This window comes from Ovis aries, chromosome 3 (genome assembly GCF_016772045.2).
Source record: "Ovis aries strain OAR_USU_Benz2616 breed Rambouillet chromosome 3, ARS-UI_Ramb_v3.0, whole genome shotgun sequence".
In the NCBI taxonomy this organism is placed as follows: domain Eukaryota; kingdom Metazoa; phylum Chordata; class Mammalia; order Artiodactyla; family Bovidae; genus Ovis; species Ovis aries.
The window spans coordinates 77,209,405-77,228,076 of NC_056056.1; the positions used below are offsets into that span (position 1 = coordinate 77,209,405).

Consider the following 18,672-nt stretch of genomic DNA (forward strand, 5'->3'; position numbering starts at 1 on the left):
TTGTCTCTGATTTACCAGACTGAAAGAAAGAGAATCCACCTCTGGTCTATTGAAAGAAATACTTTAGATGGCTTGAGAAAACGTCTAAGTTTGAAAATGCTCGTCTCTCATGTCTGGCCATTGTGACCCCATGGACTGTAGCCTGTCAGGGTCCTCTGTCCATGGAATTCTCTAGACAAGAATACCTGAGTGTGTAGCCATTCCCTTCTCCAGGGGATCTTCCTGACCCAGGGATCAAACCTGGGTCTCCTGCATTGCGGGCAGATTCTTTACCATCTGAGCCACCAGGGAAGCCCAAGTTGTTTGCTGCTAAGTCGCTTCAGTCATGTCCGACTCTGTGCGACCCCATAGATGGCAGCCCACGAGGCTCCCCTGTCCCTGGGATTCTCCAGGCAAGAACACTGGAGTGGGTTGCCATTTCCTTCTCCAATGCATGAAAGTGAAAAGTGAAAGTGAAATTGCTCAGTCGTGTCCAACTCTTAGCGACCCCATGGACTGCAGCCTATCAGGCTCCTCCATCCATGGAATTTCTCCAGTCTAAGTTGTTTAAAGCAGGTTAAATTCCACTGAGGCTTTCCAAGTTGGTTCAGATAAGCTAAGAAAGTATTTTGGTCTTGCTGGGCATTCTGGAGGTATTCTGGAGGGAACCTTCTTCTCAATAAGCAGAAAATACCTTGGTTTGCTGAAAATGCTATTCATTAGGTTTTACAAGGTTGTGCTTTTTAACCAGAAAATTATGAAGTCTTATTGTGGCCTAAGAGGATTTTTTTCTGGTTCTACCAACATTCTTGAGGAACTGCAGTTTGAGCATGAATCCCTAGTTTCTTCCTAACTTCCCAGCACTATCTCCTGAAGTGGGCTCATCCTGGTAATGCCTAACCATTGACACTCCTCCACTGTGCCATGTAATTGCTTGCCTTTGTTCTTTCTTTCATCTAAACTTGCTGCTCTATTCCTCCCTGCCTTTTCGCTTTTTCCTGGCCTGACATTATCATGTCAGACTCAATGAAGGAGTCATGTTCTCTGGAAACCCTCTTTGGAAACTCTGTGGTGGGCCAAATCCTCTAAGCCCCCTCTAAGGTAACAATTACATTATTTTCAAATGAGTTTATACGATACGTAAATTATTGCTATTCACTTGTTAAATATTCCAGGTTATACACACCCTTGCTTATTTTGGGTGGGACCAAGAAGGTAATTGTTTTTAAATTGGGTATGGGGAATATATGAAACAAGAATGACAGAATGCTGTAAACCTGAGTGATTGGTACTTTTTTTTGTTATACTTTTCTCTCCATTTGTATATCCCTGGAGAAGTGAATGGCTGCCCACTCCAGTATTCTTGCCTGGAGAACTGACAGAGGAGCCTGGTAGGCTACAGTCCACTTGTATATAGTTTATATCTAAAGTTTTCCAAATTAAAGGTTCAAAAATTAAAAAAAAAATTTTCATGTGTGACAAAACACACGTAAAATTTACCATCATAACCATTTTAAAGTGTAGAGTTCAGTGGTACTAAATACGTAATGTTGTGCTACCATCACCGTCCATCCCCACAACTATTTTCATCTTGTAGAATGGAAACTCTTATCTATACCCATTAAACAATAACTCCTCATTCCCCCTTTCCCTGACAACCATCATTCTACTTTCTGTTTCCGTGATTTTTGAGTATTCCAAATACCTCAAATAAATGGAATCATACAATATATGACTTTTTGTGACTTACCTCACTTAGCATAATGTCCTTGAAGTTCATCCATGTTGTGGCATATTGCAGCATTTTTAAGGCCAAATAATATGCCATTTATGTACAACAGATGTATACCACATTTTGCTTATCCATTCATCCGCTGATGAACACTTGGATCCCTTTTACATTTTAGCTGTCTTGAATAGTGCCATGAACATGGGTGTAACAATATCTCTAAGATCCTGCTTTCAGTTCTTTTGAGTATATACCAAGAAGCACAATTGCTGGATCATATGGTAATTCTATTTTTAATTTTTTAAGGAACTGCCATGTTATTTTCCAAAGCGGCTGTACTGTTTTACATTCCCACCAACAGTGGTTGCCAATTTCAGAGCTAATTTCTATGTGGCTTCAAAAATGTTCATTTAAACCTGAGAGATTAAAGACTCAAAAGGGCAAATTCATTAGGAAACTCAGTATGATCACATATACACAATACGATGGTTTTATTATGGTAACCACTGTGTGCCTATCCTGTACCAGGTACTTCAACGCTTTACCTAGATGGTAATCTTTGCTGCTGCTGCTACTGCTGCTAAGTCGCTTCAGTCGTGTCCGACTCTGTGCGACCCCATAGAGGGCAGCCTACCAGGCTCCTCCGTCCCTGGGATTCTCCAGGTAAGAACACTGGAGTGAGTTGCCATTTCCTTCTCCAATGCATGAAAGTGAAAAGTGAAAGTGAAGTCGTTCAGTCGTGTCCGACTCTTAGCGACCCCGTAGACTGTGGCCCACCAGGCTCCTCGTCCATGGGATTTTCCAGGCAAGTGTTCGAGTGGGGTGCCATTGCCTTCTCCGAGATGATAATCTTTATATGATTCTAATTCTTATAACGTTTCAAGATAGGTATTGTAACCTCCATTTTACAAATGAGGCTAAAGATTAAACGTCTCATCCAAGGTCGTACATCTGACCCAACCAGTACTCATACCCAGGTCTCACTCCAAGCCAGAACCCTATTATTCCACAGTATCAAGGGGCTATTGGAATTTTGTATACTGCGTTTTTTAACCCGCCCTCCCCCGGTAAATTACCCCCATGATGAAGGCAAAGCGAAGTTGCTCAGTCGTGTCTGACTGTGACCCCATGGACTGTAGCCCACCAGGCTCCTCCGTCCATGACTGGAGGGGGTTGCCATTTCCTTCTCCAGGAGATCTTCCCGACCTAGGGATTGAACCCGGGTCTCCCGCATTGTAGGCAGCTGCTTTACTGTCAGCCAGCAAAGGGGAAGTATAAACGGAAGTTCCTTTAGGATTAGCCAGGTGAGCAGCTGCATTCGCCCTTACCAAGATTTTCATGGGCTTTGTGGGCTCAGCTGGTAAAGAATCTGCCTGCAATGCCGGAGACGTGGGTTCGATCCCTGATCAGGGAAGATCCCCTGGAGAAGGAAAAGGATACCCACTCCAGTCTTCTGGCCTGGAGAATTCCATGGGGTCACAAACAGTCGGACACGACTGAGTGATTTTCACTTTTCGCTTTGTGGCGGAGTTACATGGTAAACGTGTGGCCTCCATAAGGCGAATAAACGAGGCTGAGATGAAGAGCGCGGGGTACGGGTTTCACTGGGTCTTTCAGCTTCATTCTTAATCGCTATTTTCGTAGACCCCCCTACAGCGGGGCGGGAAAGCTTTCGTGCAAATGTAGCGAGGAAGGATGGGTGGAGGAGGAAAGCTTTCCAGCCAACCGCAGTTGCCAGGACAGCGCGGCCCGAGCCGCAACGGCAGAAGCTGCACCGCGTCCCGGCAGCGGCTGCGAGCCCCAGTGACGCATTGCAGGTACGAACCGGCCAATCAGAGGAGGCTTCAACGATCATCGCGCTGCGCGTCGTTACTACGATGCTCTTCCGCGCCGCAAAGTAGCGCCTCTCAGGCGCCACTCCACCGGCTCTTCAACGGCTCTCTAGGGAGTGAAACACACTTACGTCATCCGTTCGTCCCCTTCCCTTTATCTTTTGCATCGTCTTTCACATAATTGTGGATAAAAGGGTCTCGAGAGGAGTTGGAGGGGAGGGGGTTGGCCGGGACTCGTTTATGATGTTCCGTTATCTGAAGTGTGGCGGAGGGATCTGGCGGAGGGAGGTGTTTATGAGGCGCTGGGGGCGGAGGGGGAGAATTAGTCCGAGTGGAGCGAGCGAGCTGAGTAGTTGTGTGATTGCGTCCCGGAGACCGGTAACGCTTGCAGCATGGTGAGTGCGTCGCTAAGCTGCGGGCGCTCGGCCTGTAGGGGGTAAGGGGCTGAAGCGAATGGACGAAAGGGAACTAGCCTTTCTCACACTCTCTAGGATTGGTCTTCGCCAGGGGGATGGCGCGCCAGAGGCTGGGGGCGTCCACGGCGGTTATGTCGCAGGTGCTCCCCCACCCCCACTCTCCTCAGGGAGGTGTCCCGTGCTGTACCGGGGGCCAGGCGCACCGCCCCCGGGACCTTGGAGGTCCTCAGAGGCAGGATGAGGATGGAGCCGGGGCGGGGGCAGCCGGGGTAGGCGAGGGTGGAAGGGCGGGAGGAGCGGGAGCGCAGAAGCCTTGGGTCGGGCATCTCAAAAGGTCAGCCAGGGGCCGTATTCAAAAGCTCAACGGACGGTTGGTGCGGGCGCCAGGAAGCGCCTTTGTCCGCGCGCGGCCGCCATGCGCCGAGGGGGCGGGCGGGAGCGCGCGAGGCCCGGGGCGAGCGCCGGCGCCGCCGTTAGCCCGCAGCCCCCGCGTGCTGGGCCGGGAGGGAGCTGGGGGCGCGCGAGCGGGCGGGCGGACTAGCTGAGTGGGCCGAGTCCGCGGGGAGCGGCCGGGGGCGGGGCGGGCTCGGGACCGCGGCCGTCGCTCGCCAGACCCGGCTCGAGCCCCAGCTGCTGCGCTGGCACCTGCAGGACTGCGGAGGTCTGGGCGTCCCGCGGCGCTGCGGGGTCGTCCGGTCGGGCAACGTTTGGGGAGGTCAGCCTCGTCCGATTCCCATCCCCCACCCCACCCCCACCCCCGGCGGCTAGGAGGAAGCTCGGTGAATCCTGATCTTTCTGCTACATATGGGCCTTGAGGCCTAATTCCACTTCCCAGGCTAAATCTAAAAAAAATTTAAGTGGTTTTGTCGTTGAAGGAAATGACTATATCTGAAGTTAAGCGCAGCCTCGCACTGCGCATCTCGTTAGAGAAAGCCAGAGACTCCAGCTGGCGTTTGAAAGGCGTTTTTCTATTCACTCACCGAAAGCCAGCTCGGAGGTGACTCCCGTTCTGTTGCCAAAGTCTGTCTTACCCTCTAGTAACAATCGGAAGGATGCCTTTGACAGGGGCCACAGTCCTCTTTTGAGTGCTCACGTGCACGTTGAAATGTTTAAGATCCGTTAACACTGTATTGCCCCGCACAACACCCTTGAAAATAGCTATTTCCGTAGCGAAAATGCCAGGTCATCTTTTAGGTGCAGTTTAATTCATTTGTACATTAATGATTGTCAAAGACTATGGTGATAAAAGAGTATATAGGGGGACGGGATTTTTTTAAAGCATTTTCCTGTCACTTGAGACCGGAACTCTTGCTCTTTCCTGTTAAAAAAAAGTCTAATGAGAGCGGTAATTTGCAATACTTATTTTGTGGTTCCTTCTGCCAAGTGGTTACAGGCGATGGGTGTGTCCAGGAGGCAAGGTGACATCTTAAACAGGAGTTGGGAATCCTTGCCAACTGAAACCTCCACCCTGTATGGGTGTGGGGAGAGGAGTTCACATTTGTTTGATGTACCCGTTCCATTTTGATATTTTAATTATTTTATCCTAAATTTGAATATGCTGGTTGAATTTACTATTTTAGGTGAAAATAAAAGCATGTAATTAAGGATCTGAATTGTGGGGTGAATTTTTTTATATTATGTAAATGAAAAGTTTGTTTCTAATCACTGATAATTAAATCAAGATCTCAGATTTTCTTGATGAGGCACAGTTTGTATCTACCCTTTCGTGGTCCTTTGCCAAAAGTAAGCTTTTGTAGTTACTGATCACGTCATTACTGTTTTGAGTGTTTTTGACCGTCATTGTTAACTAAATTGGGAAGCATCCTTGCTAAGTCACTTCAGTTGTGTCAGACTCTTTGCGAACCTATGGACTGTAGCCCGCCAGGCTCCTCTGTGGGATTCTCTGCGCAAAAATGCTGAAATGGGTTGCCCTTTCCTACTCCAGGGTATCTTCCCCACCCAAGGATGGAACCCTCCTGTCTTATGCCTCCTGCATTGGCAGGCAGGTTCTTTACCGGTGGCATAGGTAATTTTATAATTACAAGACCTGAAGGTTTAAAATTAAGATTCCATAAAGTCAAAGAATGAACATTTATTTGATACGGAATAAGTTTGTTCACATGGCTCTTGGGTTTACATATAGTTGATATATAGTCATTGAAAGGGAAATTGATTAGTTTAAGAAGATTTGAGGCAGGGGTGATGAGATTAGTAAAAGATGTGAAGACGTGGAACTTTTGGTCACTTGAATCCAAGTAAATACCCATCGAACAGCAAGAAGATCTGTTTCTGTTAGACTAAAGAAATTAATTATGCCTCTGTTAAAGTATTGAAAGTTCTAAGCTCAGATAGACTGATCAAATTAGGCCTTCAGTAAAGGTCCTAATTTTTAAGTAATTTATTCTAGTTTCCCTTTTGGGCCAAGATACTGTTCTATCAGAATTAAAGGTATCTTTTAAACTCTATTGAAATAACTTAGAGACTGCTTTTGATATAGGTAAAACAAATGCCCTGACTTCTGAAAGTAGAAAAATTTTTGCTTTGCATGGAAGCATTTGTTGTATCTAAGTAATACTTGGAGTAAACAGGAATGAATGCAAAATGAAAGTTTGTTCCATTTCAAGCCTATGGGCTCATATATTTATTGAGATAAGAATTTTGGATTGTTTTTATACCACCTTTGACTAGATAAGCTCCGTGGTTATCCATACCTAATTCTGAATGCCATTTGGGAAATGTTAAATAGGCATATAATTCCCTTAAGGTCACACATGTAGTCTAGATTAGTAGACTCTGTTTTTCTCGGTGTTTACAAATCACCTGTGGTTCTTCAAAATGCAGTCTAGTCCAGTAAGTCTCAGCTGAAACCTGAGCAATATACTAATGTTTGGGAGCTTTCTCTAGAGTTGACAGTAGCAGTTGAAAGCAATATTTGTAGAAATAAAGGAGTAAGAAGTAATCATCTCTCTAGTGAATTACTCTTCACTGAGATAAACACATTTTAATGAGCTTGAGTTTTCCCAAAAGTATAATTCTTCTAGTTCTTCTACTAAGAAAATGACACTCTGCATAGACAAAAATAAGAACCAAATTTATTTGCATGTCATTGGAAAAAGCTTACAAATTACAGTGCTAGGGAGCTTTGAGTTTTTACTTTCAGTAGTTTTTAGTCTGAAAGTTACTGATGAAGGTTATTTTAAAGCCTTGGACTCTGGGTTAGTAGTAAATACAAAAGAAAGTTTTTTTTCTTCCTAAAACCACCTCAGCTTTCATATGTGAGTCTTCCCAAAATCTCCCTCACAATTTGTTGGAAAAACCCCACTGTCTCAGTTTCTGCAGATAGCAGTCAATCAGCTTTCACGTATGTTACTGTGTTTTCCACACGGGTTAACATTTTTAGTCCTAAACTGATTTCTTCTGCCCTATTTGTTCCTGGGCTTGTGGCTTCTGTTTGTGGAAATAGATTTTCTCATCTTAGAAAAAAGTTAAATATGGAGAGTTTGCTGTAAAGGGCTTGATAATGCCCCACCTGTCTACCTTCATTGTGAAAGTTGAACTAGTCAGGTTGGTGTTTAATCTTAACATTGTAGCTTCTTTGGTTAATTAACTTACATAAAATAATTTTCACTGAACTTGTGGGGCTAGCCCTTTATATAGCTTCTAAATGCACAATGACTCTGCAAGGTAGGTATTAATATTCTGTGTTACAGATGGAGTTGACAATGAGAAGTTGAGTAACATGTCCAAGGTCACATGGTGGCAGAGCTGGGATACTAAACCAGTGATGCCTCAAAGCACCATGCCATGTTATTGTTATTTTAGAAATGATAGAAATCCTGCAGGATGGAATTAGATCAGAGGTAAATCGTCTATAGCCTCTAACAAAGTAAAAAATAACAGTGGATTTACTGGATTTTAATTCTTATTTGTAGAGAACACAATCTGATTTTATACCAAATACTTGGAGAATTGGGATTTGTCAGGATAAAAGTAGATAATTTTTATTTTATAAACTTGTGCATTTGAGCTTGATTATTGGCTTTCCAATTTTAAATTGCTCGACTTGGCTTTTTTTCTAAAGACCTTGCGTTTGCTTCAAGGTCAAATCAAAATTGATCAGGGAAAGAAATTTCTGCTTTTCTGGGTTTCTTCTCAAATGTTCTCATGCTGTCCCCTAGAGAAAATGTGAATGCCATCCTGTATTAAGGTTATTATCCTTTCCAGGGGTGTGTTCATTTAAAATGAAACCAGGCAGTGTTTGTTTTTCTTTCATATCAATAAATGAATGGATTAATCACAGTATGGTTGACTTCTGTAGGTAGGAATGTTAGCTAGGAAGCTATTTCTTGTCAGTGCCTCTGAATATATGTTCCAGTAAGCAGTGCATGTCCACGGATGAAGGCCACGTGAGGAACAGGGAACCTTGTTATTTTGCAAGTATCTTTATAGTGTGCTCTGAATTTAAAACTTGAGGTATCGGCTGTGTCCAACAAGTGTTTAATCCTGACCCTACGTGTTAGTAATTTTGTACTCCTGCTCCCTAAAAGTTAACCTTAGCCTTTTTCCCCATCTGTAAGATAGAGTATTAATGGTGGTATTACCATTTAGGGTTGTGAAGATTGAATAAAAGCAACATATATAATGGGTTTCAGCAAATGCCTGAACATGCCTTTTTTTTTTTTTTAAAGTAAAAACAAGTAACTGTTCTCCATTTGCTGAAAACATCACAAATCTTATCACTTTGGAATTTTAAACATCAAAAGAAAATGAATAACTGGACTTAACATTTTGTAAATAATGTATTTCAAATATTCAGAATCCTGGATTCTCTGCAGTTGCATGGCAGATGAGGAGGAGCAAAACTGGTAACTTTCATGTTGCCCCAACCAGTACACCTTGGATTTTTATCTTTTTAATAAAGAGTTTGCTTAGTAATCTTTGGGTTTTTTGAGGTTTGGAACATCACATGTTCAAATGAAGTATGTAATCACTTATAGGGAAAGTTTAAATGTAGTTCTTGTTTATTATTTTTGATTCAGTGGAGATTTCTGGTATTAATGGTTTTTATCTACCTGAGGAGATGAGCTTAAGTTTAGAAATACTTTGAGAAAGGAAACAATGCTGCTTTTGCATCTATCCTTGCTTTAGAAGAATACAGTTCCAATTAAACTTTGTAGTGTTAGTGTGCTAGATTTGCTTTTTTAAAATTTATGTAAAATTTAGACTTTCTAATATATTCTGAAATGTTTTCACGTCTTAAACTTGGGGGCAAGGTAGTTTAGCTTTGGAGATAAGTGAAGTGAAGTCGCTCAGTTGTGTCCGACTCTTTGCAACCCCATGCACTGTAGCCCACCAACTCCTCCGTCCATGGGATTCTCCAGGCAAGAATACTGGAGTGGGTTGCCATTTGCCCCGTGTTTGGTACTAAGGAGTGAACTAAATTAAGTTGAGAAGTATATGAAACCAGATAAACCCTAAATGTTTTTAAACTTGTTTCTGTAACTGTTAAACTACATACTGTCAAGCCACTTACCTATTTCTTTGATTTCTTTTTAGGCTGACCAGCTGACTGAAGAGCAGATTGCAGGTGAGAAATAACTTTGCTAGGTTATACCCGTTGAATTTTATTATAAATTGAAAAGCCATTCTGAAAAAAATATTTGTATGAAAGAATTTACTTTGATCTGTGTGGTAGATGGGAACGAGTGTAATGTAAGAGAGTAATTGAACCTGCTTTGGCAAGTGAGAAGGTAAGCTTGTCTGTGAAAGATGTGTGGGGCTAACTGTAATTAAAGACATGTTTTTAGGTTATGTAGATATACTTTTGAGCCTGGTGTTGGGGTGGTCTTTGTTTTGTTTTTCTTGAAGTTATTTTAGTCTAAAGATTAATTCTGGGCAGTTTTTAACACTGAAACTTCAATCTCCACAAGAAAAGAGGCCAAGTAGTAGTTAACTTGAAATGTAAAATCAGAAAATGAATGTTGAATTTACTGTGGTTTAAAGTAGCTAATATTTTAACCTTAGAATTGCATATATGGTCGGTCAATCAGGGAATAACCATTTCTCTAGTGAAAAACTTAGATGCAAAAGTTAGTATTCTGTTTTACAGACACAGTAAATTTGAGTTTTATCTTAAAAGCGGTGACAGCTATTGAATGAAATAAGTTTGTCTTGTATCCTTTAGTTTGCTGTGAAAATGTGAAATTGTTACCTAAAACCTGATGTCATGTAGTCATCATGCTGAACCAGTAGTACTTTTGATTTTATTCTAATATTTTTGAGGTGGCTAGTTAACAAAATGTTGGGGAAACTTCTAAAGGGTTGTTTTAGTTTTTTTTTTTTTTTTAATTTCAGTGTTGAAATGCTTTTCAAACTGTATTCCTTGACTTCGATTAAAGAGAGACTTAGTAACGAAAGCATCAGGCAGTTTTAACTGCAGTGGTTTTCCTGATAGGCAGAGAGTTTCAAGTGCTCAAAAGCACTAAAGCTTATTTTTTTTTAACGCTAGAGAAAACTGAGAAACCCAGTTGGAACTCAGGTATTACTTTACTACCCCACATTTCATACACAGACTTGGCAGAGCCAGAAATCAATAATTTCAAATTCTCATCACAGATAATATTTGCTTGGACTGTATAAAGTAGAAAGCTATTAGCACTGAGGACTTCTTACTATGTGCATTTGACTTAAGCTGTGAATTTGCTCTTTAGGGTTGGTAAATTTGTATGTATAGAGTATATTGAAGTAGGCAGGCAGAGCTTTGGAAATGATTTCTTTTGTTCATATATAGTATTTTAGGTGTACTGATGAAATGTAAGTTATTCTGGAACAGTTTATGTATGACTCGGGCTATTATTTCCAATCTTAAGTTCTTACCTTCTCTAATAGACCTGTCTTCTTTGCCTTTGTTTCTCTGTAGTCTCAGTCAGGTAGTTCTGCATGGCTCAGCTTGTTCACTTTAGGGTAGATAGTGAATTATTCAGTGTCAGTTACATAGCTGGTGCTCATTACTTCTTTCCCAAGCACTCATACAACTCTAAGTAGTTTGTGTCTGTTAAATTCAAGAGGATCAATCCTCAATACTTGATAGCATTTTTGTAAAGAATACATGCAGTTCATGGAACATTGTCCTTAGATAAATTCTATCTTTTCATTGATTCCTGTCATACAGTTAACTTCTAGTGAGAGTAGCAGGACAATCTGTTCTAGGTTCTTTCCCTACCCTGCCTTTTCCTAGGCTTTTAATAAAGCTGTTCTTGGATCCCAAGTTTTAGCGAACCTTTAAAGTAGAGGAGCTAAAGCTTTTATGCTACTAAAATAAAAATCCTTATTTTCTCTTGTTTCCCCACTACCTCCCACACAGTAAGGACTGAGTAAATATTTCCTGAATATATAAATTTTCAAAGATCTGTGGCACACAGATATGTTCTAAAGCAGTACCTACTCTATCCTAACAATTACTCTGCCTCCCTAGAGTCCCTTACTTTTGAGTTGCAAAGTTGAATATACTAAGGTACTTTTTCAGTTAGCTTTATCTTCATATGCTGACCGATTTAAAATTCCTCTAGCAGGTAACTTGGCCTAGAAAAATGTATGCTTACAGTTTAGGTGAAGTGTCTAGAATTGTTTATGTTACCCTGGTCTTAAAGAGCAATCCAGAACAGTCTAGTGTGACATCAATAATAACAAGTTAATTTTGTTGATGACTTGCCATGATGTCGTTAGTTGTTAGTGTTTAAAGGAAAAATGTAAAATAATTTTTTTCTTTAAAGAAATTTATGCCTAAACTTTTAAATTTCAGTGTAGGGATAAAACTTCAGTTCAGTTCAGTCGCTCAGTCGTGTCCGACTCTTTGTGACCCCGTGAATCGCAGCACGCCAGGCCTCCCTGTCCATCACCAACTCCAGGAGTTCACTCAGATTCACGTCCATCGAGTCAGTGATGCCATCCAGCCATCTCATCTTCTGTCATCCCCTTCTCCTGCTGCCCCCAGTCCCTCCCAGCATCAAAGTCTATTCCAGGGAGTCAACTCTTGAGTTTCAGCTTTAGCATCATTCCTTCCAAAGAAATCCCAGGGCTGATCTCCTTCAGAATGGACTGGTTGGATCTCTTTGCAGTCCAGGCTTGATTTTTTTAAAAGTACTAATCTTACTCAATAATAAAGGCCTTTAAGGATTTAAATACATGGCCTTTAAAGGATCATTAAGTTCAGAATTTTATAAATAAATAGAAATTGGTAAACAGACATTAGATTTTTCTTAATTATGATAACCTGTTTTAATAATAATGTGAATTTATGTAAAACATAATTAGAAAGGTATCCTGTGGTTGCTAATGAAAATCTAAAATAAGTAATAATATGACTTCTGAAAGTTTCAACTTAGGCATAACTCTAATAGATTTTGGGAGGTTCCATCAGTTATATTGAAGAGAACTGTTTTACTGTGTATTGGAGTTTTGACTCCTAGGTTTATATTTCAAGTCATTCCTGGGAATTACTTGTTTAAAATGATATGCTTCTATATATGAAGATTAAACAAGTTCTGAAGCACAGGTGGTGAGCTATAAAAGCAGGTGAATTGTATTTTTCAGTTTATTTTTATTTCAGGATTTTACAGGTATTTCTGCCTCTTAAACTTCTTGAAATTTAGAACATACATAAATGTGTAGCATGCATCTTTCAGAAATACTTTTTGAAATTAAGTCATTTAGTAAAATGATAATGTCTGATAGTTATATCTGGGGATTTTTGTACGTAATGGTGTTAAATGATGCCTATATTATAGCAGAGAATGTAATTAAATATAAATCTCTTAAGTAATTTTCCTGGAGGCCAAGTTACTAGGTGATAGATGCTAATATGTTCAAACTCTTAATAGTTTATATACTTCAGACAGTATTTGTACATCCTGTTTTTAAAAAAACTCGGGTAAAGTAGAAATATTTTAATCAAATTCTGCTGTTTGCAGGACTTACTGATTTACTTTTGTCATTGAATTGGTCTAGGTTAGTATTGCATATTTTCATAAGATCAGTCAGTAGTTTGGTTCTAAGCTTTCAATATCCGGACAGTTTCTCTGAAAACAAGTTAACATTTAAATGGAGTGGACTGTTTAGCACTGAGAGTAAGTAGCACTTACTATAGTGATATTAGTCTAAAGCTAAACAATTAAAAGAATCAAAGCAGAAGAAAATAGTGTGATAATCCAAAATGGTAATAGGACTCAGGTACTTGTGTGGGTAATTTTAAATAAAGAACCCATTTGGAGGCTATTGTGATAGTCTGGATAAAAGATGATGGGGTCATGAACCAAAATGTTGGATGTAGGGATGAAAAAAGAATCAGGCAGTATTTCAGCAGCAGAATTCAGCAGGCCTTGTTTCAGGGGAAAAGAGTTAAGGTAACTTGCTTATATTCCTAGGGTTGCTGTGTTTGGAATTCATTTTCATTAAGTTTTCCCTGAGGTCAGCTAGGGGAGATGTCCTGTAGGATGTCAGAAATAAAAGTATAATGTTGAGAGAGATGAGTGGACTAACTGAAGTCTTCATCATAGTGGGCATAGATGAAATGGCCAAGGAGAGAGAAAAGAAGAAGAAATTTGGTCAGATCTACATGCAAGAGACAAATAGCGAGACCCTTTGGCAGTATAAGGTAGAAAATAAAGGACTTGTGAAAGTCAAGAGAGGTTTTCCTCTGTAGTTTTGCTACAGGAAAATGACATCATCTCTTTCTTGATATTTAAGTACTTGCCAGGCATAGTTCACTGTGCTTTACTTATATTAACTATTTAACTTAGGAAGTAGGTACCAAGTGAACAAGTGAAAGTCACTCAGTCGTGTCAATTCTTTGTGACCCCTTGGCCTATGAGAGGAATTCCCCATGGAATTCTCCAGGCCAGAAGACTGGAGTGGGTAGCCTTTCTCTTCTCCAGGGGATCTTCCCAACCCAGGTCTCATTGTAGGTGGATTCTTTACCAGCTGAGCCACAAGGGAAGGTACAGTTAGCCTTAAGTAACAAAAATGAGGAAGCTGAGGTGGAAAATTTGCCCAAGGTTCAATCACTAGTTAGTAGCAGAGCTGGCAATGGCACCCCACTCCAGTACTTTTGCCTGGAGAATCCCATGGATGGAGGAGCCTGGTGTGCTGCAGTCCATGGGGTCGCGAAGAGTCAGACATGACTGAGCGACTTCGCTTTCACTTTTCACTTTCATGCATTGGAGAAGGAAATGGCAACCCACTCCAGTGTTCTTGCCTGGAGAATCCCAGGGACAGAGGAGCCTGGTGGGCTGCCATCTATGGGGTTGCACAGAGTCGGATATGACTGAAGTGACTTAGCAGCAGCAGCAGCAGCAGAGCTGGAATTCTTTTAAGCCCAGGCATTTGAGTTCCAAATTCTGCTTTTAGTTTCTGTGCTTTATGTTTTTGTATTTACTTGCTGATTGAGCCTAATATCTCTACTCCTACTTGCTTTATTAGCTTATTAATGTGCTCTCTTGCACTGTTAAAGTAAATCTCTAGTTTCTCTGTATTTGGGTATCCTAGACTGTTCTAGTAGCTTTCCATGTAATCTAATAGTGAACTATTGATAAAAACAACATCATTTCACAATAGTACCTTAAAGATTTTAGGCAATAATACATTTCATTCTGTTGCAAGCTTGGAATTTATATTCTGAAGAGAGGTCTAAATTATTTTTGTTTTCAATGATAATAACAGTTCATACTGGCCATACATCCCTTTATCATCCCATTGTTAACATCATTACAGATTATTTGGTGATAGTCTCTTCTGTCCTCCAGAAAAGGAAACTAGCTTAATGCATGTTGTTCTAGAGTTTAAAGTTTTTTGTTTTTGATTTAGTAAGTGATTAAATGGACTTAATTTTGACTTTAAGGTTACTGTAAGTAGTACGGTTGCTGTATAGAAATAAACATATTTGGTCCTTTTCTATTGTGAGTGTAGGTTAGATCTGCAATTTAGAATTGTGTTCCACAGAAAATACAGAAGCCAGACATTTGGGGTTTTTTGGTTCTGCTTTTTCAACAATAATTTGACTTTTATCTAGTCTAGATTTTGTAGTTCCCTATGAGATTTTAGATGGAAAAAACTCCCAGGTAGATCAGTATGAGCATATGATTAGCTTAAAAAGTTTGAAATACCACAAGGTTTTCCACCTTCAGGAATAAAAATCCCATTTCAGGTCCTATCTCCATATAATATCTTTGCTTTGAGAGTTGATTAATACATTTCGCTTAGGTTACTTTATTTTTAACCTGTACATTTGGATTGTGTTTTCTTTTTCAAACAGAATTCAAAGAAGCTTTTTCACTATTTGACAAGGATGGTGATGGAACTATAACAACAAAGGAATTGGGAACTGTAATGCGGTCTCTTGGGCAGAATCCCACAGAAGCAGAGTTACAGGACATGATTAATGAAGTAGATGCTGATGGTACATCTTCTTAATTCTGGGTTTGAGAAGAGGGCGTTGAAGAAGTGGCATTTAAATTCTATTGTAATATTTCAGTATTTCAAATATTGTAATATTTCAACCAATACCATTGCAGGTAATGGCACAATTGACTTCCCGGAATTTCTGACAATGATGGCAAGAAAAATGAAAGATACAGACAGTGAAGAAGAAATTAGAGAAGCATTCCGTGTGTTTGATAAGGTAAGTATTTGAAACTGGATTTGTTCCGTTTTAATTTGAGGATTTTTAAATATATTAGGATCTCTTAATCTCTGAAGATTTGTTTCTGTGATTATTTGCCAGCATACTTGAATATCAAGCAGAAGCTTCCTAAGAATTTAGTGTAGGAGATTTCCTAATAACATTATTTACCAACTGAGCTATGAGGGAAGCCCAGTAGTTTTATATATATATATAGAGAGAGAGTATTAGTTTTGTGGCAGAAGAGGTATTGACTTTGAAACTAAGAAATAGTTAAATAAAGGTTTGTGTGGATTTCTAAAGTATATTTTGCTCCTGAATGTGAAGTTTAATAAACTTATCTAGCTCATTACATCTATAATATTGCTCAGACATTTTACTAAATTTTTTGTAGGATGGTAATGGCTATATTAGTGCAGCAGAGCTCCGCCATGTGATGACAAACCTTGGAGAGAAGTTAACAGATGAAGAGGTTGATGAAATGATCAGGGAAGCAGATATTGATGGTGATGGTCAAGTAAACTATGAAGGTAAGTCTTTCCACTGTCACAGCCTTATCCTGTGCATTACTGTCAGATCCTACCCTTTTAAAAGAAGCACTGCACTCCAAACTAGGATAAAACAGTTTTTGGTAACCATTGTGGAACAGTTTTAAAAGCTTCTTTAAACTTATTTCAGGATCCTCAAAATTAAGGTGACTTTAATGTCTTTCATTGGATTCTCCTTCCTCCAATTAGCTTTAAGTCTGAAATTATACATGCTTCTGTTCAAAAGTATTACATATGATAAACTAAAGCAATAATTTGGTTTATTTGTTAATAATCATAAGTAATTTTTGATTTATGAAGAATCCAGCCTTAGCAGTAAATTAGCTTTCCTCTGTACTTTATAATTTTGAGGAAAGACAGGGGAGTGGGAATTGCTCAGAAGTTGAGTAGATGTGATTGGTTTTGTCAGACTTTGCCATTGACTCAACATCTTTGTATACTTCTTCTTTTTCAGAGTTTGTACAAATGATGACAGCAAAGTGAAGACATTGTACAGAATGTGTTAAATTTCTTGTACAAAATTGTTTATTTGCCTTTTCTTTGTTTGTAACTTATCTGTAAAAGGTTTCCCCCTACTGTCAAAAAAAAATATGCATGTATAGTAATTAGGACTTCATTCCTCCATGTTTTCTTCCCTTATCTTACTGTCATTGTCCTGAAACCTTATTTTAGAAAATTGATCAAGTAACATGTTGCATGTGGCTTACTCTGGATATATCTAAGCCCTTCTGCACATCTAAACTTAGATGGAGTTGGTCAAATGAGGGAACATCTGGGTTATGCCTTTTTTTTTTCAAGTAGTTTTCTTTAGGAACTGTCAGCATGTTGTTGTTGAAGTGTGGAGTTGTAACTCTGCGTGGACTACGGACAGTCAACAATATGTACTTAAAAGTTGCACTATTGCAAAACGGGTGTTTTATCCAGGTACTCGTACACTATTTTTTTGTACTGCTGGTCCTATACCAGAAACATTTTCTTTTATTGTTAACTTGCTTTTTAAACTTTGTTTTAGCCACTTAAAGAAAATCTGCTTATGGCACAATTTGCCTCAAATCCATTCCAAGTTGTATATTTGTTTTCCAATAAAAAAATTACAATTTACCCAACTGTTGCTCTGAATCTGAGTCATTTAATTAATTTGATGTTGAACAATTTTGACAGTCAAATTGGGGGTGTGATTTCTTCTACTTGGTATAATTTAGCTATTTATTTATTTTTACTATTTAAGATTGTATTTAGTTTTTAGATTGTGATACTTCCTTCAAAAGGTTTAACTGAAAGATTAAAAACTCTTGTGTAAGTGTACTTAGCATGGGGACTGACATACGGTAGGTATCTAGTGTTGCCTACTTTTGTCATTTTCAGCTTTGGCTTTGTTTATCCATATTGACTTCAGCCATGTAATGATTTTTTTAAATATTTGGGCTTTAAAACCCCAAAATCCAAATTGGGGCAGGGGGTAGTTGTTTCACCTGTTCTCTAATTTTTTGCTCATAGTGTTTTTTAATTCTACTACATAAAACAAAGAACTTTCTGTTGTGCCTAACTATCTTCAACATGTTTTACAAATCCAATATCTTCGGTAGTGGCTTGACAGTAACTAAACTTTGTTTTATTTAGAAGTTTTCCTTGCTTCTAGACTATTGCTTTCTTTGTACAAAAGGTGGCTATCAAGGTTTCTGTTTTTCTAATTAGTTTTAAATCTGTAGCAAACCAGAGCCAGGATGAAAACACTGAAGTATGTTCCTTGATTGTTACAGCCACAAGGCATTTAATTTCCTAGAGGGCAGTTTGTTTGACAGGTTACTGTGCACTGTTGACTAGTTTAATACCAATGTTACCTTGCCAGAAAACGGAAAACTGGATGGTCGTGAAGGAAAAGAGACATGATTTAAATAGGACAAGGGAAGTTACAGGAATTGATCATCCTAATAGGGTATTATTACATATTAGGCAGGTGATTAAGTAGGAAGACCTTGATTAGATACGAGTTTCATGTGCTGTTGAGGCACAGTAATCTCCAGAGTATTAAACATGGGCTTTGGAGTTTTATTGAAGCAGTAGTCAGATCACTGTTCTGTATAACCTTGAAGAGGTCAGTACTACCTGAGCCTCCGTTACCTTACATGTAAAATGGGTGTAATTTACCCAGGTGGTTTCTAACTTGGCTTTTGTAATAATCTTAGGTAAAGCACTTAGCATAGCGTCAGACATGACTGAGCACACACACAGCACTTAGCACAGTTCTTAGTATTTGCATTGTATTATATGCTGTTAATCAGTTACAGTCCTTAAAAAATGAGGGAATTAGGCAAAGTTAATATTGGCGCTTTTCTAGTTCCAATAGTTTGAAGTAAGGTGGTAAGGTGGAAGGGGAAAACATGTTTTTTGGTTACTTGTGCGCATCACACTGCTAATTTTATATTCTTGTAGTCTTAACAAAAGTCACACAGTTAAGCATTACATAATCTTAAATCAGAACTATAAAAAACCT

The 18,672-nt window shown here is 39.4% G+C and overlaps 1 protein-coding gene across 4 annotated transcripts; it reads left to right on the forward strand.

The window, feature by feature from the left end:
• Positions 1-3,859: 3,859 nt before the first annotated feature.
• On the forward strand, positions 3,860-17,284 carry CALM2 (calmodulin 2). Of its 4 annotated transcripts, none has more exons than XM_060411600.1 (6): positions 3,860-4,096; positions 9,513-9,543; positions 15,265-15,408; positions 15,524-15,630; positions 16,025-16,160; positions 16,633-17,284. In XM_060411600.1, exons 1-6 carry the CDS (start codon positions 4,052-4,054, stop codon positions 16,659-16,661), a joined length of 492 nt encoding a protein of 163 aa, XP_060267583.1. In that variant the 5' UTR covers positions 3,860-4,051; the 3' UTR covers positions 16,662-17,284.
• Positions 17,285-18,672: the final 1,388 nt, after the last annotated feature.

What these genes read in the sequence shown, in the direction of transcription:
- CALM2 (XM_060411598.1), top strand. Translation starts at nt 4,052, where the DNA reads ATGGCGCGCCAGAGGCTGGGGGCGTCCACGGCGGTTATGTCGCAG. An exon ending in CCACGGCGGTTATGTCGCAG is followed by an intron (nt 4,097 to 9,512) that starts GTGCTCCCCCAC and finishes ATTTCTTTTTAG; the next exon opens with GCTGACCAGCTGACTGAAGA. An exon ending in GACTGAAGAGCAGATTGCAG is followed by an intron (nt 9,544 to 15,264) that starts GTGAGAAATAAC and finishes TTTTTCAAACAG; the next exon opens with AATTCAAAGAAGCTTTTTCA.